Source organism: Anomalospiza imberbis, chromosome 13 (assembly GCF_031753505.1).
Source record: "Anomalospiza imberbis isolate Cuckoo-Finch-1a 21T00152 chromosome 13, ASM3175350v1, whole genome shotgun sequence".
In the NCBI taxonomy this organism is placed as follows: domain Eukaryota; kingdom Metazoa; phylum Chordata; class Aves; order Passeriformes; family Viduidae; genus Anomalospiza; species Anomalospiza imberbis.
The window spans coordinates 2,789,292-2,817,105 of NC_089693.1; the positions used below are offsets into that span (position 1 = coordinate 2,789,292).

The 27,814-nt window shown below is 48.1% G+C and overlaps 2 protein-coding genes and 1 long non-coding RNA gene across 6 annotated transcripts in view; 2 read left to right on the forward strand and 1 right to left on the reverse strand.

Annotated features, from left to right (window-relative positions):
* Positions 1–23,541, forward strand: part of LOC137481719 (uncharacterized) — a 36,488-nt gene extending 12,947 nt beyond the window's left edge. The window contains exons 1-4 of one of the 3 annotated variants that reach the window (XR_011003615.1): positions 12,558–13,212; positions 19,143–19,272; positions 19,856–20,744; positions 22,194–23,541. This is a non-coding gene — a long non-coding RNA (uncharacterized lncRNA). Of the gene's footprint in view, positions 1–9,199; positions 9,358–12,557; positions 13,213–19,142; positions 19,273–19,855; positions 20,745–22,193 lie in introns of those variants that run through there. The other 2 variants (XR_011003617.1, XR_011003616.1) reach the window with 2 other exon arrangements.
* PLEKHO2 (pleckstrin homology domain containing O2) lies at positions 1–26,948 on the reverse strand. The gene is made up of 6 exons (XM_068203580.1): positions 26,739–26,948; positions 22,084–22,236; positions 15,712–15,828; positions 8,724–8,828; positions 6,758–6,856; positions 1–4,468 (listed from the first exon to the last, which is right to left on the reverse strand). The coding sequence occupies exons 1-6, from the start codon at positions 26,745–26,747 to the stop codon at positions 3,230–3,232; spliced, it is 1,722 nt and encodes a 573-aa protein (XP_068059681.1). The 5' UTR covers positions 26,748–26,948; the 3' UTR covers positions 1–3,229.
* PCSK6 (proprotein convertase subtilisin/kexin type 6) overlaps positions 24,653–27,814 on the forward strand; it is a 53,819-nt gene continuing 50,657 nt past the window's right edge. Inside the window, exons 1-2 of one of the 2 annotated variants that reach the window (XM_068203574.1) lie at positions 24,653–25,758; positions 26,170–26,302. The gene's annotated coding sequence lies outside the window, so the exon portion shown is untranslated. Of the gene's footprint in view, positions 26,303–27,814 lie in introns of both variants that reach the window. The other variant, XM_068203573.1, reaches the window with a different exon arrangement.

Sequence of the window (27,814 nt, forward strand, 5' to 3'; positions counted from 1 at the left end):
TTTTTAAAAGGAGGTTTTATTGCCAAATCTCAAAGCTCTTTACAAACAGGAGGAAAAGTGCTGCCTCTCCACGGGCTGCAGCAGCTGCTTTTCAGATCGTCATCCACACTTGCTCACTTGCAAACTCACTTCCTTCCTGTCACAGACATGTAAACTGGTGGCACAGCCCAAAACACAGACTCACACTCCAGCACTCCAAGCCCAGAGGGTTTTCAGGCACAAAACCCCCTAGCCATAGTGCAGCCAGGAATTAGATGCAAGTTTAAATACATGTTTAAAGGAAGATTAAAAAAAACAAAAGTGCATGGTGGCAGGATGTACACTGAAGATGGGAGTTGCCATAGAAGGCTGGATGTTTTAGGATGAAACTGCTAAATCTATTAGAAAAAATAATTAAAACCAAGAGTCTCTAACATAGCATTTGCAGCAGTAAAGTTACTGAGTGATACAGAGATTTCACTTAAGTTATAGCTATTTACAAGGCATAATACAAATCTAGTAAGATCTGTTAGTACAGCATATACAGTAATTAGCTGTAGGTTGTAAAATGATTTAATTTGCCCATTTCCTAACAGGTAGAGGGTATTTATCTGTTAGGATTCCTACTGATGGCTATTCAGTAAAATGTCAGACATTTATTCATTAGAATATTGAGAATAATATAAAAATATACAGTAAATATAAGCACATCCTGTAGGTTTGGCTGTAACAGAGAGGGATGTCTGGGTATTTTCACCAGTGCTTTGCCAGACAAGTATCCACAGAACACACTGCCACAAGAAAACACTGGAGAGAGCAAAAGCATTTGTGTATAAATGAGGGGACTGAGCTACCCCATAAGCTATTGTCATTCTCCTGGATTTCAGTGCCAGGCTTTGATTTGCCTGACCTGACGTTTAGGATTGGCTTCAGCTTTGGGATATAAACCTGTACCCAGAGTTTGCCCTGGTTTGTGTATACTCCTGTTAGTGTGAACTGGGTTTTCCCCCCATCTATCTATTGTTACAGAACTGCATCTTGCAAAAGCCTGCCTGCTCTCTGGAGCTGATGTCCCTCGACTTCCAGTGCACACCAGGTTCTGACAGCTCACATTCATACCACACAGTGTTCGGTAAACAAAAGTGCACATGCAGAAAAATACACTTAGATAGCAGATAGGCACTGAATATTGTCTGTGTTCTTAGCCCTTGTCTAAGTGTGTCTGGAAAGGTGAATATGACCCACAGTTCACATTGAACCCACGGCAGCAAATGGCACAGGTCCAGAGTTTGCTTCAGGCTGTGTGCCTCCGGGTGGGCTTAGACATTGGATACTTCTTGTCTCAAAGCAAAGCTTTTTGGCATCTGAGCCCTGAGTGTTTGACCATGTAGAACTTTCCATGTGACAGACTAACAAGTGAACTCTCATACAACATCGATGTCTGTCTTGAGTGGGGGACTCACTACCAAAACCAAGGTTAGTTTAATCCAAAGAGGCAGAAGCATCAGTTATGGTCACTATCTGTCTTGCTGGCTCCAGGTGGTAGAAACCAGGGTATTTGGAAGCTCAAAGCCAACCTTTCTGTGCTCATACCTGAAGTACCTATGCCTAGCCTAAGAGGAGGCTCAATGAAACTTTACTGCTGCTGTGGGTGGTGTTTGCAGCCCCCTGCAGACTTGTGGGACCTGGGAAATTAGGAGAAAAAGAAACAGCTGAGCTAAGAACAAAGTGCTGGAAAATGAGAGAAGGGTTTGGGTAGCATGTTGCTCCTCAAAACCAGACTGGGAAGATTGCCATTTTCCAAGTTTCCAGAGCCTGGCTCAAGCAAAGGAGAAGCCCTCTGGGCTGTCACACAATTATCCACATAGCAATTATAGGGAATAGGAGAGAGGGCCCAGCTCGGGTATGGGGCTACACAGTAACAGTGCAAAGACATGATTTTGCCACTGCTGTAATGACTGAAGACCACAGGAACTGTGGTGGACAGGGGAAGCTGTGGGAATTGTGCTGGAGCCTTCTTCAATGCCTTCCTCAGACCCTTCCATAGCAATGCATTTTTATTTTCATATACTTAAGCCATTGGGACCAGCCCCAATGTTTTGTGTGCAAAATGCCTTTCCCTCCATGTGTGTAAATTAGAGAGATCTGGGCCAAACCACGGCTCTCAGGCTGGCCAGGACACAGCAGGTAGAGACGTGTTCAGTGGGAAGGGGGATCTCATCCAGACCCACTGCCTGATGTGCATGCTCCTGTCAGTTACATCCCAAAACAACACTAAGGGAACACACGTCCCCAAAGCTGCTTTGTGACAGCTCTCCTAGGAAGCTCCTGGGGATCTCCTGGACACAACTTCTCCAAATGCCTGGCTATTTGTTCCCAACAATGCTGAGGGAATTCAGAGTTATCAGACAGATACGGTCCTCAATAATAAATGTGTTGTCCTGGTAGAAGACACTTTCACAGGCCAAGTGTAATCTCAATTTCCCTATTAATGAAAGAGGAACAATCAATATTTGCCTGGCAATGATGCTTTGAGACTTGTGTTCACTCACACAGTGCTTAGCACACCTAAAGCCCTGCAGAGCCAGCCTCAAAGTGCCTTCATACAGCTGCTCCAAATCAGGGACACTACTTGGAGTCAGGAATTGGCCAGTTTGGCTTGCCTCTGTGTGAGGTCACTTTTTAACTGTGGATGTGGTTTTATAAGTATTTTTGGAGAAGATTAAACCATTTATCTTTACATTCCTAGATGTCACTGGGCCAGGTGGTCTGGGAAACTGTGCCAGCAAGCGAACAAACACTGACTACATTTATCCTTAAATGATTTAACTAGGAAAACCAGATAGGTGCCAGTGTAATCTGGTATTTGCTTGCCTGTAAATACAGAGAGACAGGGGCTTTTGCTAGAATAGCCATTCTGCTCCTTTCAAAAATCTGGCTTGGTCTGATTACCAGTAATTTTTAAGGCCTGATCCATTGAAAGAACTTTGGATAGAATCCTTAAAGAGCATTCACATTTCTGAAACTGTTCACCGTCCTGTAACCTTCTGCTCTGCTAAGAGGATTAGAACCAGACTGGTACATACAACATGAAGAAAGAAAGACGCTATAACTGAAAGCTCAATTCTGCCCCACAGACATGGTGTGTGCACAGCAAAACACCATCTTTAAACACTGGCCTAGCAATAGTACAAATCAGAAATGCATATGTTTAGCTTTGATTTTGGGAAAGAAGTCTCTGCAGAGTGTGTCAGGGAGCACTTCTCCTATAAAGAGTCACTAGATCCTTTTGCTTTTCTTTCTGTTTCTGTGTTCCTTCTTTTTTCAGTTCTCCAAGACCTTTAATTTCTTGCAAAACTTGTGAAGCTTGCCGAAGCTGTTCTACTGCCTCATTGAGCAATGTCTCTGCCACCACTGGGGGTCCATTCCCCTCCTGGGCCTGTTCCAAACCTTCACGTAAAACCTTCTGCAGAAGCTTTTCTGCTTTTTCCCTTTCATTAGCAACTTTCTCCTCCATTTTAGCTAAGCATTGATGGGAATCCTTTGGGAAACCTTGGCCTGGAAGTGCTCTTTGTTTATTTTTGGAATCAGAGAGCAAGTCTCCCAGAGAAGTAGAGCGAAGTTTGAGACCTGAAGTGTTTCCTGTAGAATCTTTCTTCTCAATAGTTGCTTTTACACTCTCCTGGTCTGTTTCTGTAGCTAAGGAAGTCTCTGTCTCTTCTGCTGAAGTTTGCTGTTCCTTCTCAGCTGCGGTCCTCCCATTTCCTTCTTCTGTTTCAGCTGTCGGGGATGTGAACTCTGCTACCTCGCTGGCTGTGATCCCATTCACTGGGGGCTTGGAGCTGCCAGACTCCTGCTCTTCCCAGCCCCCAGCTTCCAGGTCACCATGGCTGGAGTTCTCTGTGGCAAGCATTTTCTCTGGCAAAACCTTAGGAGGAACAGGAGGCTTTGAAATATTTGCAGCAGCAATCTCAGCCAGGTTGTCTTTGCCATCATCTCCTGATGATTCCAAGTCTTCTGTCTTTTTGGGTTCAATGGTTGGTTGGTCCCAGGCTACTTTTAGCTTGTCTGGCACACTCTTAGGAAGTGGAATTGGAGCTTTTGATATAACCCTGTTGCTGACCTCAACGAGGTTCTCCTTGTTCTCCTCACTTGGTGCTTGGGATTCTTCCACATTCTCCTCTGGACTTCCAGAGTCCTCTTCCTTGCCATTTACACTGTCCTTTGATGCGATGCCTTCCTTAAGTTTTTTATCTGGAGGCAGTGGAGGAGACAGAGGTTTTTTATGTTCCTGGTCAGGAACACTGTTCTCTGCCTCCTGGTTTTCTTTTGTGCCAGTGGGTTTTGTGGGTGGCATAGGGGGCTTTGGAGTTTCTTTTTGAGGTGGTTCATTGTCACTTTCACTGATAGTGGAATCAAAGGTTGGTGGTCCATTGTCTACTATATCCAGATCTAGTCGCAGGATACCATCTGATGTACACTTGGCAGCCTGAAAAACAAGAGAGAAAGTTTTCGATTTCTATCATTGATCCTGTGTTTCATCCTTTAACTTCAAGTTAAAGTGCAAAACCCTTGCCATCAGCATGGCAAGCAAGGGGTTGCTGCTTCAAGCTAAGAGAGTTGGGGCTTTTCAGCCAGGAGAAGAGAGACCTTAAAGCCTCCTTTAAGGGAGACCTTAAAGTCCCTTCCAGTGCCTAAAGGGACTTCCAAGAGAGCTGGAGAGGGATTTTTCACAAAACCATAGAGAGATAGGACAAGGGGGAATGGCCTTAGGCTGAAAGAGGACAGGCTTAGATTAGATATTCAGAAGAAATTCTTCACTATAAGGGTGGTGAGGCCCTTATAGTGGCACAGGTTACCCAGAGAGGCTGTGGACTCCCCATCCCTGGAGTGTTCAAGGCCAAGCTGGAAGGGGCTCTGAGTCACCTGGTCTAGTGAATGGTTCCTTGCCCTTGCAGATGATATTTAAGGTCCCTTTCAACCCAAAGCAGCCCTTGAGTCTAAGAAAAGTGCAGAACTTATTTTACTACTTCTTTTGAAAAGACAGTCTTAAAGCCTGTACCACAATAGCTTAGTTTATTGGTTTTCCTGTGGGTGCTAGTGTTAAGCTCTGCCTTTTTATTCTCTGTCCTGTGGTAGTGAGATTCCTCTACCCCCTTCATTTACAATGTGCCCCCCAAAGGCTCACTTTTCTGCTTTTGAGCTTGTCATAAACCAAGCTGATCTTTAGATTGCTTGGCCAGGGATTGAAACCCTGTTGCCTTCTACTTGCTTCCTCTAACCCGATGTCATCCTGGCCTGACCAGGGCCAAGCCTCAGCTGGTTAAACCTCCTTCAGACCACAGGCTGTGTGCAAATCTCACTAGTACAGAGGTTTTCCTAAAAAGGATGGACTTAGCAAAGACATTGCAGTGTGTAAGCTCAGTGCCCCACAGGGAGAACCGCGGTGACAGTTCCTGTGTGAGGGAACCCAAAACCACACGAAGGCATAGCTGCAGCCAGACCCAGGCTCCTGCAGTGCAGAGGGTTTTGTTAAAGCCTCTCTCTGCCTTTCCAGACCAGCACAGAGATGTAGGCAAGCTGCATCCTGGCAGCTTGGCCCTGACCCATCCTCACCTGGCCTGCTTTGAACACTGAAAATCCATGTTCATGCCATTTCCTTCATGAATCTGCAGCCAGCAGCCCTGATACACATCTTCCTGCAGGCTCTATCCCCTCATTCCTGCTGCTAAATTTGTAAGTCAGTTTCCCCTGATTTTGGCTGAGGGTGAGATGTCTTAGAGGTATTAACCTCAGGGGTATCTTGTGAAAATAGTGATCTGAGCAGGGAAGAGAGACGTTTTTAATGCCCAGGGAAGAGCTCCCCACCTTACTGAACCCATATTAGGCAACAGAATCCACACTTCATTGTTGCTGTGACTTTTGTCATGTTTTCTTCTGCGGTTTTCTGGAGGATGGGAATCTATGATTCATTCTCATGCATTTCTCTGGGAGAGACACTCTCCCTCCATTTCTATGCAAAGTAAAAAAGGTATCTCATTTTCTGCACAAGGGTCATCTGAGTGTTGTGCAGGCACATAAGTCAGAGTCTTGGAAGTCTGAAGAAAGAAGGTTTGATTTAAAAACCTTCCTTGCTTGCGATTAATGCTCTGCTAAAATATCAATCTGTCTGTAGAAACTTTTCCATAAATCATAGGAATCAAACATTAGTAAGAACCTCTCCCCTGGAAATGAAATGCAGGTTTGTGGTTTTTTCTTTTTTTTTTTTTAAGTGACAGACCCAGAAAATCAGTTAAAAGCAGACAAGTTAGTCTATAAAACTGCCTGGGAGAATAATGTATTCTGTTTCAGACCTAGGGAAGGGCTTGTAAGCTTGAAAGTTCATCTGCTTTCTCTGGTTAGCTTAATGAAAATACAGCTTCTCCCTGTGGACCATGCAGTTCTTCTACCCTTAGACCACTGTGGCTACAAAATTATCTTTGAAAATAAATATAGGAGCTTTGGTCTCTAGTGGCTCTGACCAGATGGTGAAACAGCTTATGAGTTATGAAAGCTAAATATATGGTAAGGTGCTGCAGCAGATAGAGATCTATGGGAACCTGGAGCTTCATTAGAGAGGTGCTGGCACAGTCTTTCCTGCAGGAAGTTGTTACCCTTGTCAGCTTTCTCTAGGCTGTCCATACCTGGGGTTTCCCCTGGGGTTTGGTACCTGAGTGGAAGGAGCAGCTCTCAGTGATCCCAGCTGGTGGGATGGCTCACTCCAACAGGGCGCGCTTACCTCCTTTAGGTGACTTCTGGTGGGTGGCCGACGTCCGTGGGACACCTTCACCCTGTCCCGAGTCACATGGTCCAAGGAAAGGCTCTCATCTACTTTCACCTTTAATGGAGGAAGAGGAGGAAAACAAAAAAGGAAGAGGGTCATTAATTTCTCAAGATTCGTCCATAAAGTTGTCATTGTCACACATGAAATGTTGAAGCATTTCACCTCTAGTCTTTACCTCAGAGCTCAATTACAGCCTGCCTGCAAAGCCCTGCACATATGTGATGGATATTTAAGGTCTCAGAGGTTAGCAATGGCTAAACTTATCTCCACCTAAGAGGCAGGGAAAAAAGGACACAAGGAGCTTTGTCCTCACTGCAGCCTGTGCTTGGACCAGCTCCTGCATGTGGCAGAACACAGCACCAAAACTGCTGTTTCCATCTTAGAGGTGAAAGCTCATTAATAACCGTGACCTGACTGTGAACTATATCAGCAGCACTTTGTTACAGCCCTTCCCTTCCACAGCTCTAATGACTGCAGGATGCTGAGGAGAAGGTGTGAGCAGTGACCTGGATTAATTGCAGCTCCAGCTGAATTAACAAATTTATTTCCTGGAATCAGATGAGAAATCCACTGCCTCCCACTCCTAAGGAGGGAGGTCCCAGTGCCCTGACAGGTATTTCTCTGTGCTGGCTCTCTGACCATCCACCCACACTGTGATGGCCAAAGGCTGGAGTCTGCTCCCCATGGAGGGGCAGCACCAGTGACCAGGGACACTGAAACATCTGTGTGCCCTTGGTACCACAACTTTGGACAATAGGAAAGCTGGTGAGGGTGAAATAGGGATTTAAAAAGAAAAATGGCTGGTATGGCAGAGTGGTTTTACAGCTCCTTCAGGGGAGAACACATAATCCAAGCCAGCTGAGGGCTTGACCCATTAGCCTGTGCCTGGCCAGTGTGGAAACACTTTAAATCTGAGGTTTGATCCTTACTGGAATGACTGAGAATTAGAGACTGGATCCCTCTGTAAGGAGGATAACCCCACATCACAGGGCAGGGAGGTGATCTAAGATCCCACCTTGCTGTGCTGCTGAAGGGTGTGCAGAGTTCACTGCCCACTGTACCCATATGTTTTTGCCCTCTGCTGAATAAAAGCAAAGTCCGCCTTCTAAGAGTTTACACCTCTAGCACTGTATCTACACGAGTTAGCCCTTTTCTCAAAACTTTTACTCAGTGCTTTGGTTTCCTTTGCTAAACAGTTTTGCTGATTTCCTTGTCCCTCCTTACCCTGCTCGTTTTTTCTTGAGTCATTCCCATGGTGGTGGTTTTGTTAATTTCCTTTCAGTTACTGAAAGAACTGCAGAAGAGATGCTGCTCCTTTGGTTTAGCTCAGGGCTGATTTACAAACTAAGAGGGAGCAGGGCAAGGTTAAACAGGCTCTAGGTTGTGCAATTTTCATCCTCCCCTCTGTACAGCAGGATGGGAGGAGAAACTGAAAGTGCAGGTGTTCTTGGGCCAGCTGAGAGGCAGGCAGGTTTGGCCAGGGCCATGGAGTAACTTTCCACCAGACTTCTCTCCAGACTGCAGGCGGAATAGCTGGTGGACTGAGTCACTTCAGACTTTTCTATATCCTAACCAAGTACCTCCATTTCCAGGCTGCTTGGTGCTGAGGACTATGGCAGTGTGGGGAAGATGGGTCTCTCCAGGCTGCATCCCTGCTCTACACAACTCAGCACTGCAGCTGCTTCTCTGCACCAGCTGCTTCCATTGGGAGAGGGAGACTCCCGGAAATCCTCTGATCCCAAGCTCTGAAGGGAAGGAACCTGCCCTACCTTGCACACCACCTTTCTCTTTCCTTGGACCACGGCTGGTATGCAGGAAGGATGGGGAGAACAGGAGTTCAGGCAAGTTCTGCTTTTAGCTAAAGGAGCCATGGATGAGAACAGATACAGAAACACAAGAGTTTGAAAACTGTTTCTCTTACCTCATCAAATACTTTGTTTTTGCCTCTATTGATCCCTTCATTAAGAGCTTTTATCCACGATTCCTTTTCTTCCAAAGTTGGAGCTTGAAATTTGATATCATGAACCTGCAAGAGCAGAGAGAGAATTTTTGGCTGAGCATTCCTTTTCAGGACCAGAGGTACCTCTGGATCACTTCAGTTTCTATATAACATGCACTTCTAGCCTGTGTTTAAACTACAGATTCCTTTGTGCTTTGGCACAGCTCCCATGAACAGGATTTTGTTATGCTGGACAGCTTTTTGTTGTAGTTTTATTTTGGAAACTACTAAAGTAGTAAAAACGTAAGTTTCTCCCTTCTGCAAAACATTTGGAATAGCTCTTGGAGCATCAGTGAGTTGTACAGCAAATGGTCACACTGCATAGAGTCAGACTGAAAGTCCAAGTCAAACTGGTTGGTTCAGATGAAGTAAAACACTTTATCTCCCACTTCCTCCAGAATACCAGGAATGGGAAGGCTGCATGCAGTGGGCTCTGCCTGCTTCCCTGTTCCTGTGGCTCTGCAGAGCAGAACTGATACTGGAATGTGGGGCACTGACATTGGCTGCTCTAACCCTGATCCAGTTGGGCACAGACACGATGAGGCATAAGAGCAATGTAAGTGCAAAAATTCACTATATTTTTTTCTGTTTGCAAATGAAATCCAGCAGTGAACACTGCAGACAGGCACTCTGGGGTCTGAAGAGCTGCCCCAAGAAGAAGGGAAGAGCTGGCCATATAAGAGGGAACTGGGAAGAAGTATGGGTCACAAATAAGGAGGGAGGATGGGTGATTGTATCGCCTGTCCTCCAGCCCACCAGCTCTTCCCTTTCTCCAGGACAGCCCCATGGTTTTTCTCAGTGTTTCCAATCTCTTCTTGCCCACAGCAGTGACAACAGGCAGGGTGTTATTTAATTCACTTCTGTCTTCTCTGAGCACCTCACCAGTATTATGTAGCTTTGCCCCAGAGTACACTCCAGGTGAGAGAAATATCATCTTTGCCTTACAGGTGGCTCCATGGCACACCATCTGGGATCCAAACAGCTCCATGTGGTGCCCTAATCCACACTGCACAAGCACACAGGAATACTCCTGTGCTAAAGGACACCAGCAACATTGCAAAATGAAGCACTTAAAAGTTAGACACTCCCATTGTTTCCGGGCTGCAGGGATGTCAGCCTGCTGTGTGTGCTCCTCCTAGCACCGTCCCTAACAACAGGGTGGCACTTCTTACTGAGTTATTCCATCATGTGTTTTATCCTCCTGGGTCAATATGTCTTATTGATTTCACTCTGCTCCAGCCCTGCCCTGAAAACAGAATTACTGATTCCCCTGACAGTCTTTTTTCTTTCCTGCTTATCACTACAGTATCTGGGGGGCTTCACGAATTCCTTTTCAGAGCAACTGAAATTATCCACCTCTTCCAGGTGGAGAAGTGAGCGACAGAGAGAGTTGTTCAAAATACAGCCTCATGGGGGTTTTGCTTGGAACAGTTTTTGGGGGGTATTTAACATCCTGTAGGTACTCTGCACTTTCCCATTGCCTTCAAGAGCAGTTGTAGCCTCAGCCCTTTTTGTAAATGAGGCCCCACATTCCAAAATCACAGCAGTGTCTATATAAAACAGGGACTATATTAAATGGGGGGGACAAAGCTAATGGTGAGTGACAGTCGAGTGCTCTTAGCAGCTCCCTGTTCATGGCACAACAAAGCAGCAACTGTTCAGGGTCTCAGCAACTTCTGAAGGGACCATCAGAAATTCTGCAGAACTAAAGCCTGATCTCCTTACACCCACTCTTGCTGTTAGAAACCAACTGTTCTTCCTTTCTGTATTTATTTCTCATGTCAATGCCATGGATTTACATCACAGCTGCCAAGTGCCAGACCCTCACAACCATCATGGCAGGCAGGGAGTTAAGGAGTAATTTGGGGAAAGATTCTTTATTTGATCAGTTTGCGCATAAGGTGACGGGACCACATGCCTTCCTGAGAGCTCAGAGGGGAGGTTAGGGCCTGACCCACAGCCCTTTGGAAAAAGAGCCCTTTGTCTGGGATGCAGAAGAGCCACTCTAACCAGGGAATGTAAGGGAAGGCAAGGCTCCAAAACAGAGTGACAGCCAGATTTTGTTTTAGTCCGAGCTGGCCTGGTTTTGTGTGTGCTTAAAAACTTTTTTGTTTGGAAACGATTTTGCCCCAAAGCTTTGTGATTATAAAAGCTTATGAGAAAGCTCTACTTGTGAGCAGCTGAGCTGCTGCACTGCCTGGCAAAGACCTGGCAGCCTGCACCAGGGTTTAGAAATCTCCGTACACGTTGTTCAGGGGAAGGATTCCTGCCTCACTTCAAGCTTCCTATTCCAATGCCACTTTCTGTGCCTCATTCCAAATAAAGCCTCCCAGACTGTGACTAAGCACTGGTGTCAGCAACTCTGTGGCAGAGCAGAGAGAACCTCAGGAGGGTGGTTCCTCGTTAATGAGAAGCTGAGATGTCCCTCTGGCATGCAACCCTTTGCCATCAAATGCAGATCCAGTGGATGGTGAGAGAAAGGGACTCATGGTGGCAGCAGAAGGGAGCTGGCTGAGGGAGGTTGAGTAGCACAGTGGGACCCACAGGGCAGTGTGGGCAATGCCAGCCTCATGTTGCTGCAGCTCTGCTCCCTGATTGCACAGCTCCCTGGGGCTGTGACACAGAGGTGCAGGTTCCTCCCAGTGCCCAGGTATCTTAGAAATTTTTTCTCTCCTTTTCATAAGACACCCACAGACACCAAGGCAGAGTCAGGTTGCTGGGGCTCAGAGGCTCATGCTCAGACTGCTGCCAGCGACAGCCTCTTTGCTGCCATGCAGTCCCTGGACTGTCTGCATCAATCTGTGGCTCCTGTCCTCGGCCAAGGCACTGGGGAGAGGAAGCTCACCCAAACTGGGATGGGACCTCACTGTAAAGCAGGAAGGTGCAGAAGAGAGACAGAAAGAAGTTGGTCTCAGTCCTGCCTGTCACTGGGACTCTGCACAGTACTCTGAGACTCCCAGGCTCTCAACAAACAAGGAACAAATGAATTTCTTTTGTCTGTATCTTCACTCATTTGAATATTTACAGATGCCAGCAGATGCATCTAAGGATGGGTATTTCCTACAAAACATTAAGCAGGGTCTGCTCTCCAGCAGGAATTTAAGGCAGAGAGTCAGTGACACCAATATGAGAGGACAGCAGGCAGGATAACACATTTGCACTCCTTCTTGCTAAGCCAGCTGAGACTGAGTCATGCCATAAACAACAGGCTGGTGTGCCAGGAAAAGCTGTCATGGCCAAACCTAGTGACCATTGTAAGCCATGAATGCAGGCTACACAATTTACTGACAGTTACTCAGAGCACAGCACAGCTCCTGCTGAATCACTGCTGAGACGTCAGGCAGCAGGAGCTCCCACACAGATCACTGTCCATGACAGCAGCGGGCACCGGCTCCCTCACTGCTCCTTGTCCTCCCTGAGACATCAGTCTTCTCCAGCACTGACAGTCTGATGGCAATGCCAAGCCTGCTTTCCAGGAAAGAGAAGTGTTCCTGGGGTCAGTCTGTTGTACCTGTGCTAAGTCATTTAACAGACAAGCTCTGGAGAACTTGTAGCTGCAGTTTAAGACTGTTATCAACAGTTCTTCTTTGCTGAGCAATTCTGCAAATCTGCTGCAGAGGTAGGTGACACAAACCTGTGCTTGGTCCTTATCTGTTTCAGTGCAAAGCCTGGTAGGGCTGGGCTAAACTGGACTGTGAATTGCCTGTGAACTGCTGGGGGGATGTGTTCCCTTCTGCTGACTTTTGGCACAGGGTGGTCACCTCCAGCAGAAGCTGCAGCAGAGTTAGGTCAGTAGCATCTTAAACTACCATGAGTGCAGCAGTCTGTCTGTCAGATGGGAGGTCATTTCTTGCCTTCTTCTACATGACTTTGTCAGGTTATGTATCATGAAGGGGAAAGGAGAAGACAAGGGACTCCCTGCCTATGACAGGGAGGTTGGAACTAGGTGATCTTCAAGGTCCTTCTCAACCCAAACCATGCCATGTTTCTATGAGACGATTGTCAGAGGATTCTGTTGGTTTTCTGTAGCTGAACCAAGAGCTACATCATCCCTGGGAATAATGCAGCATCTCTGCCAGACTGGCAGACCCCAGGAGCAGACTCCCCCAAACCTCACTGCATTCTACTGCGGCATCCATGCTGGGCCCCTGGTGAAGGCAGTTCCAGGTACCTCAAAAATGGATGGAGGGAAAAATAAGCAATGGAAGTTTCCATCCCTGACCACAGGTGCGAGGACGCCTGAGGAGCTGCAGGACTTGCTGGTGGACTCTTTCCTTACTACCACCCTCTTCCCAATATTAATAGTTCCCTGCAGCTGGAGCTTTTCAGATCCACTGAACACCAGACTTGTGTCAATCTTGGTAATTTTCAGAGTTTACACCAAGCATCATTTACACTGCTTTTCTGCATTGTGAATAGTACATTTTAAAGTCTCCAGGCCAAGGCTACTGCCCTTTCTTAGAAGCCCAGCTCTCTGCATCCAAAAGTTTTCACTTAATTGCTGTGGATGGAATGAAGCATTTGAGATTTCTAAGCAGAACAGGGTTTTTGCACACTGCCAGCTTCCTTCACTGAAGAACTGAAGCTCAGGGGGCAGTGCTTTCTTTCAGTTCCATACCAGTGCAGGCGTGTGACATGCTCATATTGTCACAGCTTAACAAAAATGTCATCCTTGTCAACAGGCCAAGCAGAATCTGGGTACATTCATCAACAACCAGTGTTTAGCAGGACAACTTATTTATTCAGGTGCAACTTCAGCTGCAGTGTAGTTTTAACTGACTGATTCATCTCTGCTCAAAAATATCCCATCCAAGATTTAAACTGGGATTCCTCTGCAACTAAACTGGGCTCCCTGTATTCAAGATTTGTGCACTGAAAGAGAAATGGCCTTTCCTAGCTTGTTGCTAAGTCCCTCAAGCTCATTCCTCAGCATTATGCTCAGGAGAGAGGGTGAAAAGAAAAAAACCCTAGCAAGATGTGGCAGGGCTTGGCAAGCTGGCTCACAGGGTGATTTTAAACTGTGGATGGCAGCAAGCCTCCCAAATAGAAAATGTTTAACTGATATATATCGCCACAGCTGCAATTTCAAAACAGAAGAAGGACAGTTGTGTACGTTGGCCTCCTAATTGAAGCCTGTGCTAACATCTGCCAAAGTATGTTGTGTGTCAACACCCTCACCAGATTCCCAGCCAAAAGAAGGGTGGGAGGGGAGCCACAAACAGGGAACTTTTCATTTATAAAAGCCCTTCCTTTCACCAAAAGAGCCTTATAAAAAGTAGCCTCTATCTAGGTCTCCATTGAATCAGTGGCATGAAAAACAGGGTAGCTGTAAACGTGCCAGCATGCCAAAAGGATGAAGTTACCCTTTTGGGCACAGTTTGGGCATATTTTTCTCATAGCAAGAAATGAAAGGTTTAGGAACAGGTCTCACACCCTGCACTGATTCATGGAGCAGTGCAGAGACATATGCAGCTATTACACAATTCTCTCAGTAACATACTGGCAGATAATACCTGTTCCTACCACGCTGCCCATCTCTGAGCACACAGGGTATTATTGGCCTCCCTGGGAATAGGTGTACACTTAGAATCACAGAATCCTAGAATCATTTGGGTTGGAAGAGAAAAAACATCTGGTTCCAGCCCTCCTGCCGTGGACCTTCCACTATTCCAGGTTGCTCCAAGCCCTGTTCAACCTGGTCTTGGACTCTTCCAGGGATGGGGCAGCCACAGCTGCTCTGAGCAGCCTGTGCCAGGGCCTCACCACCCTTGCAGGAAATAATTCCTTCCTAATGTGTTCTGGGCTTCAGCACTCTGCTGGAGCTCACTAGCCCAGGGTTCTGGGGCAGGAAAGTCCTTGTTTTGTTGTTTTGAATGAAGTTTAGCACAATGGTGCTCTGAACTCAGCTGGGGTCTTATTATATGAATAAACACTAAGTGACTGGAGTGGAAGAATAAGCAACAGTGACAACAAGGACTAAACAATCTAACTTTATTTAAACAAAATGGAGGTGGGGGAATGCAGCAAGTTGGTATTTGTGCCTGCTCATGTTCTTATGGAAATGAATGTGTTTTGTCCCTCAAAACTTCTCAGATTTGCACGGGGAGATTTAGTAAGGCCAAAAAAACTCTAAGGCCAAAAAAGATCACATTGAAATTAGAAAGTTAAGTGTGATACCCCAAAGTAACAATGAAGAATTCTAGCCCATAAAGATGCTGAAATGGATAGCGTGCAAGTAGGAGCTAAGGAGAACATCGAAAGATGTGTAGTGATGATGAATATAGATAGGAAGTAAAGCAGGATGTCTTTGCATACACACAGTGCTCAGATGGATGTATAGTCTCTTTGCAATGCCAGTCTGGTTTTTAGCTTCTGGATCTAACCAGATGCTGTGCAGGAAGCTACAGATGTAGGGTTTCATGAATTCTGCAAAATAAATCTTTTCTCCTAGGAAGTGTTTGGCTGCAAGTAAATTTGCACTGGAGTTTCTCAGATCAATGGTTCTAACTCCAGGAACTGTCTCAGTACATGGATTGGAATTATTGATTTCACTGGACTTGGGCAAAGCTGCAGCATCCACAGGTGCTCAGAGGACATGGAGGAACCATAGGGAATGATCTAAGAAGTACCACTTCTTAGGGGGTACTGGAATTAAGAAAATGCTAAGGCAGGAAAAAAAAAATCAAGAGGAAAGGTCGAGCCACAGGAAGACCCTTTCCCCACAACAGGAAAGAAATCTACATGACAGTGGCTTTCCTTCTTACACACTGTACACCCTTCACAGCTACAGGTCATTTCTCCCATCTGCCAAGGAGCTCAGTCTCAGGGCTTTTCATCTGCTCTGGGCACAGCTGGCTGGAACTCACTTTGGAGTTAGCAAACTCGAGGGTGATGAGAAAGGCAATCCTACCTTCTTACCCGGGGAGCGGATTAAAATGAAACGATTTTTCCTTTTTAGTAGTGCACGCAGCTCCTGGCACTTGTCATAACTCTCCAGTTCCACTGTTTCTATGCACTTCTGTTCATCCTGCAGAGAGGGAATGAAACATTATTATGAATAGGAGGCACTGAAATCAATCATAGATCATCAAATTCTGCATTTCTTCCCTTAGCAACTGTCTTAAAGCTCTTCTGCCTTAAAAATAACCTGCATGCAGCCAGAAAGCCCCATAAATCAGGCTGGTATCTCATTAAGAAAACACCCTGGTCTTTAAGCTACAGGCCTAGTGGTCCACAGTGGCTGAGCAAATAACAGGCTGGGGACAGTAACACCAGCTTCTGTCACTGCTGTTGGCCTCATCCAGGGATCTGCAGCCAGAAGTGACACTACCTCCATCCCACAATGAAAGGAGATGTGATTCTGCTTCTTCACAGGGAAGATGACACAAGCATCATGATGGTCCAAGCAGCCCTCTCAGGAAGTCTGAACCAGAGCAGGGATAAGAGGGGAGCCCTGTTGCCACACTGAGCTGGGGCAGACTGGTCCTCACATCGCAAAGGTCAGCAGGAGCCATGTGTGATGGACACAGTCCTCTTGCAGCCACGCTCTGAGCTGTCAAAACGCTGAGGATTGGAAAGACAGCCCCGTACAGCCAGCAACACTGTCTGGGCCAGCATCTCAGTGGGGAATATTTATCTCTGGAGTATCTCCACTGATGACTGCTGGCCACAATCTTGGCTCATTTCTCCCAGTAACATAACTAAAATTCCACACGTGGTGCGTGGCTCAGTTCAGCTGCAGAGCACCATCCCTAATAGGAATTGCAGCGTAACACTGGGCAGATAATATTCTTCATGTCTCAGTAGCCCAGCAGAGACCAAAGCTCCCTTTTGCTAAGCACAAATGAGCAGTGAGAATCTCAGAGCAGTTCTTGCCAGTGAAGTGCAACAGTCAGCATGGCTCATGAACCTCTCCAGTACCATCCTGAATTAAAATCGCTGGCCATAACCACCCCCGGCTCAGGCTCTGCTCCCAAGGCAGCTCCTTGTGCCCGTATGAGTTTGTATTTAGCAATTCCTGTAGCGGAGAAGGGGGTGTGGGATGAGGAAACATGTCATAGCCAGGAAGCTGCTGCGTGGCTGGAGGCAGGGAATGGAGAGTTCAGAGGGAAGTGGGCTGCGGGGAATTTCCTCCCTTTACCACTTGACATTTAAGTCACTGTGCAGAACTCAGCCTGCGTTTCAGTTTTTTTAACCCTCCTATCTGGGGATGGGGGCCCGGCAGAGCTGATGCCAACACACAGAGCAAGTCCTGAGCCACCGAGGGACGTCTGGATCTAATTTAGGTTTATTATTTTAATGACATTACTGTTTATTTCATTTAACACTGAGTAGGTGAATGTGAACTGGGAAAACGCATACTAGGAGTAGGAGATTAATCCTGCCCAAACCTAAAACCCAGCCGATAAAATCCTGCTGACACTACCGGGCCCTTTGAAGGCTCCTGCTGCAATCCTGGTATCGCAATGTCACTGCAAAAGGACAGGGATGGAAATAATAACCCCTCCGCGGCCAACAAATGACAGAGAAGGGTGAGGTCAGGAATACATGCCTCGGGGATGGGTGATCTCATCCTGGCCTTCGGAGGAAGACCGCCCACATTACAGCCCTGCTGCACGGCCGGTGCAGCTCCCAGCTCCTTCCCTGGGCTCAGGATGCAGAGAGCTCCGGCAGCACTCTGAGCAGAGACCAGCCCCAAGCCTCCTGCCCACCCTCCCTGCTCTCAAGAGCAGCTCTGTCCCCAGCAGAGCCCCTGTCACCCTCTTTGTCCATGCCATCTGTCCTGCCTCTTGGACAGGAACTCTTCCCCGTGCAAGCCGTGCTCCACTTCCTAAGGGCTGTGGAACACCAAGCTGGGGAACAAGGGGACTTGGCAGGGTGGAGAGTTGTGGTGTTGCTGTGAGATTGCCTCTTGCCTTCCAGCTGCCTGTCTTTTCCCTGAGAGGCTTTGGAGACTGTGACCTGGCCAGGGAACAAGGGCAAAGAGGATGTGGACATGCAGGACACTGTCTCCCAGAGACACCTTGGCTGTTCAAGCTATGGCTCCTTCATCTCAGGACCTGAACTTTTCAAGTGAGTTATCCTCTTCAGGGAAAGCAGGGAAGAAAGCAGCCAGAGAAATATAAAAACTCCATGTATGAGGCAAAGGAAAAGCATCTGAGTTCAGGGAGCACCAGAATGGGGCTTTTGTCTATGTTTTACCCTTGGCAAGCAGCCATCCCCACTCTGTGAGCCTACCTGGGTCACAAAGAGATCCTTTATGTCTGTCCTGCAACACTAAGATACAGAAAAAAAGATCCGACCCTGATGCAGGTCCCCAGATTCCTTCAGCCTCCTGGGACCTGGAGGACACTCAGCACCATGCAGAGACAAGGTCACTTCCAGAGTCCTGCCCCGACACATGTTCTGGACAAGCTCAATCCTGGTACAGAACCCTAAGGACATTCATGATTTAATACAGAAAAACTATTCCATTAACTCTTCAGGGAGCACATCCTGTGACAAAGATATCTGTGTCTATTGGCTTGGCCTTAAGAAGAAAGATACTGAACACCTGGACATATTAATGCATGTGCTTAACCAAAGAATCCCACTTGGCAAACAATTTCCTTAATGGAAAGTTTATAAAAAGGTGGGGGAAAAAAGATTCCCTAAAATTTTTATTTATATGAAGGTGTAATTCCCAGCAAAAAGCTCCTCACTGATACACACTCAGGGGCTGAGACCCTCCATGCAGTGTAAAATGTCTAGACCTGAAATAATAATTTATTTCTCTATTTAAGGCTCTCAAAGTGTTTTAACAAATCAGTTTGGGGTATACATTGCTATCACTTTACCAGGACAAATTGCAGATGTTAAGTGTCCATTTGTTGAATGCCAAATGGATCCTCTGGTCTCTAGAATCTAGTAGGGTTTTTCCCTGTCAAATAATACACTTACAAAGAAACCCTAAAACAACAAGAAAATAGGTCTAAGCACTAGCTGCACTGTTTAGGGGGTAAAAAAAGTCCAAACTCAAGACTGATGCTTTCTAATCCATGAAGTGATAATATTGATCTGTCTAGACACCCTATATAGAATTGCCTAGTTTTCAGGCAAAAAAAAAAAAAAAAAAACAAAACCAAAAAAAAAAACTCAACTCTGTAGGTTTTTTTATTCTTGCAAGAATATGCAGAGACAAGAAGACAAGAAACCCCACTAGAAAATAACCCACTTGGTTCTATGCAGACCTGCACAGCAGTGTCTTGGGATCCAAGCACCCTGTACTCGCATCAGTGCCTCCTTTCCTGACATTTGGGTATGGAATATACAAACATCTTGCTTAATTGCATCTTCATTTAGGTGAGGGTGCAGATGCAGGGTGCTGTAAATGCAGGCACAGCAGAGAACAAGAAATCCATCTCCCTTCATTCTCCATCCACTGAAAGAAACCTGAAGCCGTGTGGGATGACTTTCACTCCATCTGCTCCAGGTAACACAATAGGCATTTACCATTTGCCTTCAGGAGGTGGCTCTGCTTTTAACCAAACCCAAAGCCTGACTAGCAGATGCTACTTGGGGAACACATTCCCAGGGCAGGTCAGGAGCACATTCCTGGAGATTGCTACTGATACTGATATATGGTGTTTGTGTGCTGCTCAGACTGTACTTTCCAGCAACACTGTACAATGTTCTTGTCTCTATCTCGTGTTGGCCGTCCCCTCTGCTCTTGTTTTGCACCTAAACCTCAGCTACAAGTGCAGCCAGGATCATGCAACTGCATCAACAAGGTGGCCTGCATAGGAAACAACTGCTAAAGGCAATATTAGCAGCCCTTTGTGAAGGGGTGGACACGGGAGGGACTGAGAAAAGCACACTGAGTCCAAGGCACTACTCAGTTCCTGGAAATCTGATGGGCTCAGACCAGCTGAAATGCTCAGCCTGCAAATGAAATGCTCAGCCTCCTGCCTGCCCACATGGAAGCTGACCCCCCATTTAACCCATCAAGTCTAATTCAGCATACATATGGAGAGATGCCTTTTATTCCTGTTACCTGAGGTTTTATCTCTTTTCAGCAAGCACTGAACAATCCCATTTTTAAATGTTTCAGCCTGAAGATGGTCTGGAATGTTTTGTCCTTCTCCAGGGTCACACAGAGCAGATATGTGCAGAAGTCCAGTGGGAAAAATGGCACCTTGAACTCCAGAAATGCAAACCACCATAGCACACTGCACCACAGACTCTGCATAGACATCAACCCTTCCCATCTCAAAAACTTAGTTCCCCATTTGTGAGACAGAGACAGCCACGCTGCCCTGACTCACATTAAAGGAAGATAAATACAGTAATAAACATGAACTGCCTCAATTCTGTTGCAACAAGACCCCTCCTGAGTGCAGAAAATTGCCATTTCCTTTGGTTTCCCTGTAGTTAGTCTGCACAATCACATGTTATCCTATTGTGCTACCAGATAATTTTGCAGCAATTTCCTCTGCTAAGACATTTGACTTCACTGTAAGCCAGTTTAATAGCCTATAGATATTAACATGATCCCTTATTTACAATAATGGGACCTTGCAGCTACTGTAGCTTACAGATGCAATTTATTACAGGATGTTACCACAATCCGCAGGCTACCAGAAAACATTATGCCTGGTTGTTACAAATGCCATTTTCCTTCTTGAGATAATAAAATAACCCTTTAAATGATTGGGATTTTTTCCTTCTTCTGAATGTCTGTGAAAATTAATCTTACTTTAAAAGCCTCCTTTTCCCTTGTGGTAATGAGAGCCTCCATGTATCTTGTTTTTAAAGGCATGCCCTTTAAAAAAAACCTGCGTCATGTTTATGGATTTTGAATCTTCGAGTTGCTGAAGCTTCAGCTGCAGTCAACAGGTGTCCAGGGCACTGGGAAAAGATCTACAGAGAGTCAACAGTTTGCAGGACCAGTATGCATCCCTCTGGGTAAGAGAACCACCCCCCTTGCTTTTCCTGCCTTCTGAACTGCTCATCACCTGACATTGACTTCTCCTGTCATTATTCTTGCACTCTTCATGACATTTCACAGCTAAGAACAAATGACACTAGAAAGCTTTGGGATTTGGGAAGAGCAGGAGTGTTCAGCATAAGGGAAGAGGTAGTACCCTTTAACCTAAATTGTTTATAACAAATCTTCTTTATTAGGCAAGAGTATGTTTTTAAAAAAGAGAACTGAACTCACTGTCAGTCCTGTTGTTCCTGAAACCACCGCAGCAATGCAGCTGCTGAAACATTGCTCCACTCTTCTTCCCTTGACACACTGCACATGAAGCTTTACATGATTTTGCTTTTATATCATCCTGATGACCCAGATCTTCTTGGGCCAGACACCTCATTGGCACGTGGTCCTTGTGCAGACCACAGTCCCCCACCCTGCTGCACACACAGGCCAGCACAAGGCTCAGACCTACCTACCCCTCATCTCAAACCTCTCTTGGTGTAGCTTGTGCTCTGCACTGTCATTTCTAACTTTTGGGGCAAACTCTGCTCTTGCAAAAGCTGCCTCCAGCCAAGAACAAGGGCTTGACTCAGGGCAAAGCCACCTTTGCATCCTGGCAGGACCAACCCTGCACTTTTCATTCTTCTCACCTGAAAATGCAGGACAGATTTGTCTTGACTCTTACTCCTCATTTGTCTGGAAACAGCTCTAAGTGTGGCCATGAACTTAAGGCATACAGTTTATCTAGGGAAGTCCAGGATGAGGCTCCCAGGGGTCCTTTACTCAGAACTGGCTCAAGTAAAGGGAAAAGATGAGCCAAATCCAGACTGTCCATGCTTAAGGAGGACAGCAAACACTCACAACCTCACTCTGCATCCTTCAGTGGCTAAAAGAAACCCTGAAGAGTCTGGCTGGCAACAATCTGAGCTGCTTGAGGGGTGCCAAAGAGCTGTAGGGTTGCCTGCCATCCCCTCAAGTGGCAGGTGTGAAGTCAGCCTGCTACAATCACTTTTATCCTTCAAAAGCCAAAACCTCATTGCACATATCCTCCTTCCGCCCAAAGCTTTACACTGTTCACCTTCTCACAGGATGTCCTGCCCCCCATTTTTTTATTTTGGCAATGGCTCTGTCAAAATATTCAGTGGCTAAAATATTTATAATATATAATATATTTAAAATGCAGCTGCTGTCTCTTTTACAGAGTTTACTGGAGAAGCCCTTTCGGAAGGAATGGGCTGGAGGGAAGAGTGAAAAACACAGGGACATGCATGTGTCCCCAGGGGCCTGCTCCTGCCCCTCATTCAAGACCATTAGCTGTGGCCATACCTCATCCTCGTAGACCACGAGCTGTGTTTTCCGTAGCTGGACGTAACGATCCTTCCACAGTCCCAGGAGCCCCCCGCTGCTTTTTTTAATCCAGCCATACTTCTCTGCAGTTGGAGCACACTTTGGTTTCTCTGAGACTTCCTCCTTTGTATCCTGCAAGGACAGAAGGCATAAGGAGTTTCCATCAACAGAAAGCCAGCCCAGAGAAGATTTTGGCACCCACCAAATGTGGTCCCTCCCCACCACATCACAACGGGAGACTGACATCTTCCAGAGGAAAAACTCAACCAGCTCCCACAGGACTGGGAAGAGGGCACAGACCCCAGCCATCCCTGGAGACACTGCTGGGATGGCAACAAGTCCACCTTGCTCCTCTGCTCCCACAGGGGCTCTGCTTCTCTCTGGGGAGGTACTCCTTGCTCACTCGTGCACCAAGTGCACCTTGAAAAAGAGCAGCCTCCTCTTCTCTTTGCTCCTCCTGCTTTCTGATGAATCCCAGCACAAAGGATTCTGCTGGCATCAGTAGCAACACTCATAATTTAGTCCAAGGCCACTTCTGCAAGCTTCTCTTCTAGGCATCTATGCTTGGTCACCATCCCCAAACCAACTCCTGTGGCCAAATCCACAGCATGAGGGACAGGATTTCACCACATCCACATTGAAATGTTCCCAGCAGGTGAAAGATGAAAACTTTCCTCTTCTTCAGTGCACTGGAAGAGCCTTTGCAAAGGCAGGATCCCTGTACCCCTCTCTTTGAAGCACCTTGCTGCCCCCCACACCCCATGGGCCCCTCAATAAGCCTCTTTTCCTGGAGCAAGGCAAGGAGAATCCTCTGCTGAGCCCAATCCCCTTACACAATCACCTCACCAACCTTGTGATTTGTCAGGAGAGGACAAGCCCAAATCCTCCAACCTCCTCCCAGGGACCCCAATGTCCCCCAGACTCAGTTTTCTCCATGTCCCCACATGTAATAGCAGCAATCCTGCTGCAGAGAGCTAGCACATAAAAAGAGGGTGTGTGACAAGAGAGCCCCAAACATCCCAAAATGGCCCTCAATGCAGAAACTGGACCAGCTGGAGCTCAGACATCTTGTTTCATAACATGAGAAAATCCCAAGTGCATGGAACAGAGTCAGAGCTGGACACTCCAACAGCCAGGACAGAGCAAGTGTGTATGGACAAGCTTCAAAAATTTGGAGGAGAGATTTGCTAACGAATCTGTTTTCATGCACCAAACTCCCACTGAACACACCCTTGGACAGCAGCTTTCATCAGGATAAGCTCTTATTCCAAAGAGGGAGCTCGCACCCATAAAAAGAAGAAAAACAACTTAAATACCCCATGCACCCACATTTATTCTGACCTCCACTAAGATCTGGAAGGGGCTGGGCTTTGCCAGTAGGCTCGGGTGCAGACTGGGAACAAGAAACTCAAATAAACTGTTTCACCTAAAAGAAAATTGGGCTGAAACCTCTAACAACCTCAGTGCCTTTTGTAGAAGTTATTTCAGTTATACTGAGCTGCATCTGAAATGGCCACAATACAGGATGACTGAACATCAAAAAGTTTTCCGGGAAATGGAGGGACTACACAGGGTGGATTTTTTTTTAAAGTTGAGTTTTTAGGTTGCCAGGAAGTTGTATTCAGTTGAGATCTGCGACTTCAGCAAACATCAATTCCTGCACAAATACAGACCTGCTGGTTTCCTGATTGAGAACCCTTTTGATGTCATTTTTAGATAATTGGGCATGGACTTTAACCTCCCTCGTAGCACTTGTGCATGGATGTAGCTGTATGAAGAGTTTATTCAGGTGAGTCCAGACCAACAACTGCTAAAATGTTTTCACTCTTTAAGGCTTTTTTTTTTTTTTGCTTGGCAGGTGAATTTTTGCTGGGTTTTTTTTTCCCCACCTGGCAGAAAGGCTGAAGTCACATGGTAAATATGTCTATCCATGCTGTGCTCTGCAAAGCGAAAACTACACTGGTTTTAAAATAAAAGTACTCTCTGTGAAGACACAGCACCTAACATCTACCTCTGAAAAACAACCTGCCCCAGCAGAGCTGGGACTCATCTTAGCACCTCTGTACAAGGCACAGTGAGGGCAGAGCTGGTTTGGGGTCTGGCTCTCCAGCCTTTCAGGGACTGCACCTCCCCTCCTTGGCATTGCACGCTTGCCTTGGAGCTCCCCAGATCACTCAGGAGCCCTGCTTGGAACCCCTGCCTGAAAGGAGCCATGCATGGGGGAACCCTCCATACCAGGCAGGACTTCCTGCTGTGCCAGCACCTGGGAGCATCCACACAGAGGATCCATGACTCCAAGCCCCACGTGAGCAGCCCAGGAGAGGGAAGGTGAGGGAAGGTGCAATGAGATGGAGAGTGCTGGTCTCAGCAAGTGACAACAGCCACAAGCAGAGGGCTCTGCCCCTTGCACTGCACAGGAGTCACCCGAGCCTGAGCTGCCTTCTCCAGTCCCTGCTACTGGCAGGTGGGAGGGGTGATATCCAGCACTCAAGGGGATGCTGAGCTGCTGGGCTCTGGGTCAGCAGCTTCCCCTTCACACATACCTGGCACATCCCACAATGGGGGCAGGTGCTGTAATCCCTCACCTGCAGCTTAAGGACATAAAAAACCCAGATGATTCAACTGCAAACTTTGTTCCTGCAAAAGCAAGAAGAGTCTCAGAGATGGTGCCTGACATTTTTGCAGATTATTTTTATGCCAGCCCTGCCCCAAATTGGCAAGGGGAGGTTGGCCAGGGAAGGGCACTGGCAGCAGGGCATTGTGTCCATCCTGTGTCCCCTGCCTGTAATTCCACAATTAAAATGGGAGCATGACACAAAGACATGAGCTGCTGTTGTTAACTCAGCTACATATGAGCATTCTACAAGAAATATTCAGATATCTTTCCTGGGATGTTCTTGGGCTGGATTAATTCTTGTGGTAATCCCATGAGAAGAAGCCCCCTGACATCAGCCAGGTGAGCCAGTGTCAATGAAGGAAGAACAGAGTTATCCCAATGCCAGCTCAGGCCAAAGGCATCACTCCCAAAACCAATCCATAAGAACCATTTTTGCATTTTATATCATGGTGGTATTATAAGTGAAACACGATTTCCACTCCTTCAGCTTGGTTTAGCCTCACATTTTGCAGCTCAGCAAAGAACCCAAATCAGACAAGATGGCTTTTTATTTAACAACTAGGCTGTTTTTTTCTCCCCTCCCCTGCCCTGTATTTTATGGGCCCACAAACCCACATAGTCTTCATGTCTTCCAACAAAACAAACCCCCAAGAGCTGAATCACAGTGGTGCTTTTAAAGTTACACAGAGCACAGAAGTGCCTTAGCCAGTTACATCAACTTCATTTCAATCAAGCATCTCACTTATCACACACTCCCTTCTACAAAGGTGCTGATGAGCAACTCCCAGGAGAAAACCTGCATCCCCACACATCCACTCTTTTTCTCCCTTTCTACATTATCTCCCAAACCTTGCTGTTAGCACTTCCACTTCTCCCCAGCCTGCTGGAGCAGAAAAGATTGTTCCACTGGAAACAAACTGCTCAGATCCACGTGGAACCTGGGGAACTGCCTCTGACACCCCTTCTACAAGCAATCCTTGGAGGATTCATGTATCACTACAGAAGAGAAGCTCTTGAGATGGCCAGCCAATGCTGGGGTAAGTGTGAAGCCCCTTTGGCCGGTGGCTGCCAGCTGGAAGCAGTTTCTCTGCTGTGGATTAATTTCATGGATGCCAGCGGATAATAACAACTCTCAGTCACTACCAACTTGGGCTGCTTTGCCGTCTCCCTGCTGTTTTAAAAGAGCTTTCATTCTTGCCACAGAATGTTGGGAGCTGAAATAAGGGGGTGTGAAGGGGGAGAGACAAGCCACAGCTAGAGGGATCGCATGTACCAGACAGAGCCTGAAGTCCTCCGGCAGTCCGTCCTACCGGGAGCTTTCTTTGTGCATGAGCAGCAAAACCTCATCCAAGGAAAGGAAGCAGGAATAATTGTGTGGCCAGACGAGGGGAGAAAGCGACCTGCTTAACTTGCCAACAAATTTGTGGCATCTTGATCAATCCTCACAGGGATGGATTATTGGGGTGTCTGATCCCGTGGACATGAAAACCGTGTGCAGAAGAAGCACCGAACTGCCCTTCTCCGAGTTAAACCCGTCCCAAACAGAAAGGAGGAGCAGAACAGAAGCGAGGAAGGCTGGAGGTGCGTAGACATGTCCAAGCTGGCGATTCGCTCCAGGCCGGGCTCCAGCAGGGCAGGACAACACCCCAGCGGGAGTCACTCGGGATGGCCCGAGCACGCGTGGAACCAGCCCGGCTGTGCCAGCGCCGGCCGAGCCCGGCAGCCCCTCCCGGCCGGCTCCAACATCCCGAGGGCTGCGGGGATGCGCTGCGAGGCTCTGCCCGAGCCGCTCCGGGGGCTGCCGGGGATGGGGACCCCCCCGCCCCGCGGTCTCCTTCGCCGTCCCCCGGGGCAGCGGGGCCGGGATGTCCCAGCGCCGGCGAACACCCGAAAACACCCCGAAGTGGCCGGTGCGGTCTCCCTGCCCCGGCAGGCGCTTCTCCCGCCCGGCCCGGGGATCCCCCCTCCCTGTCCCGGGGTCACCCCCGCTCCCAGTCCCGCTCCCGGCCGGACTCACTTGCTCCATGGCTCCTCGCCGCCCGCTCAGGGGCTCGGCCGCCGCCCTGCTGCCCCGCTGGGCTCCGGGCGGACGGTCATGCCGGGCGGACCGGGGGGTGCCGGCCCGGGCCCCGCCGCTCTCCCTCGACAACAACTTCTCGGGGAGCCGGAGCGCCGGCAGCAGCAGCAGCACCGCCGGGTTTCCGGCGGCTCCGGCGCTGCCAGCGAGGAGGCGGGGATGCCCCCGCCGCCGGCCCCGGCCCCGCCGCCGCCTGGCCCGGCCCCCCCCGCCTGGCCCGGCCCCGGCCCCGGCCCCGGCCCCGGCCCCCTCCCGCCGCCGACGGGGGGTGGGATCCCCCGGGACGGGCTGGGACCGAGCCCAGGGGAGGGGGAGGAACGGGGTCCCTGCGGTCAGACGGCGGCTGCGGGGTGGGACATGGACACTGGGGTGGGCAGAATAACCAGGGATGACAGGAGAACCGAAGCGGGACATGGAGTTTGGAGTAGGAGAGATCCCCCGGGGTCGGATAGGGTCATCAGGGATCCGGCAAAACCCCCGTGGTGGGACAATGTCTGTGAAATCGGAGGATCCCTGAAATCAGAAGGCCCCTTGTGTCTGTCGGGGGACCCCAGGGTCCAGTAGAATCCCCAGGATTAGGCAGGGTCCCCGGGGGTCAGATACAGTCCCTGGGGTCAGGCAGGGTCCCCAGGGATGAGGCTAGACCCCGTAGTAGGAGAGTCCCTGAAATCAGCAGGTCCCAAAGGTCAGGGGGCTCCCTGGGACCCCTGGTCCCAAAGGTCAGGGGGCTCTCACAGGAACCCCTGGGATCAGAGAGGGTCCCATGAGGTCAGACCTGTAGTAAGACAGTGCCTGAAATCAGAGAGTCCTCATGGTCAGGCAGGGTTCCAGGGGTGAGGCAGGGTCCGGGGTGGCACAGTGTCCCTGGGGCTGGGGTCAGGTCAGGCCCCAGGAGCAGCAGGACAGGGCGCAGGGTGGAGAGAGGTGAGGGCTGCTCCATGGAGCAATGCCCAGGGCTCAGGTCTGTGTAGCCACGTGGCTCCCTCAGCCACAGCAGTGGTTCCTGGCCATAGGGT

Bases quoted from the DNA above. Each gene is read 5' to 3' on its own strand.
- PLEKHO2 (XM_068203580.1), bottom strand. The intron at 6,857-8,723 runs GTAAGAGAAACA...CCTCCATTAAAG, and splicing joins AAAACAAAGTATTTGATGAG to GTGAAAGTAGATGAGAGCCT. The intron at 4,469-6,757 runs GTAAGCGCGCCC...CTTGTTTTTCAG, and splicing joins CCAGAAGTCACCTAAAGGAG to GCTGCCAAGTGTACATCAGA.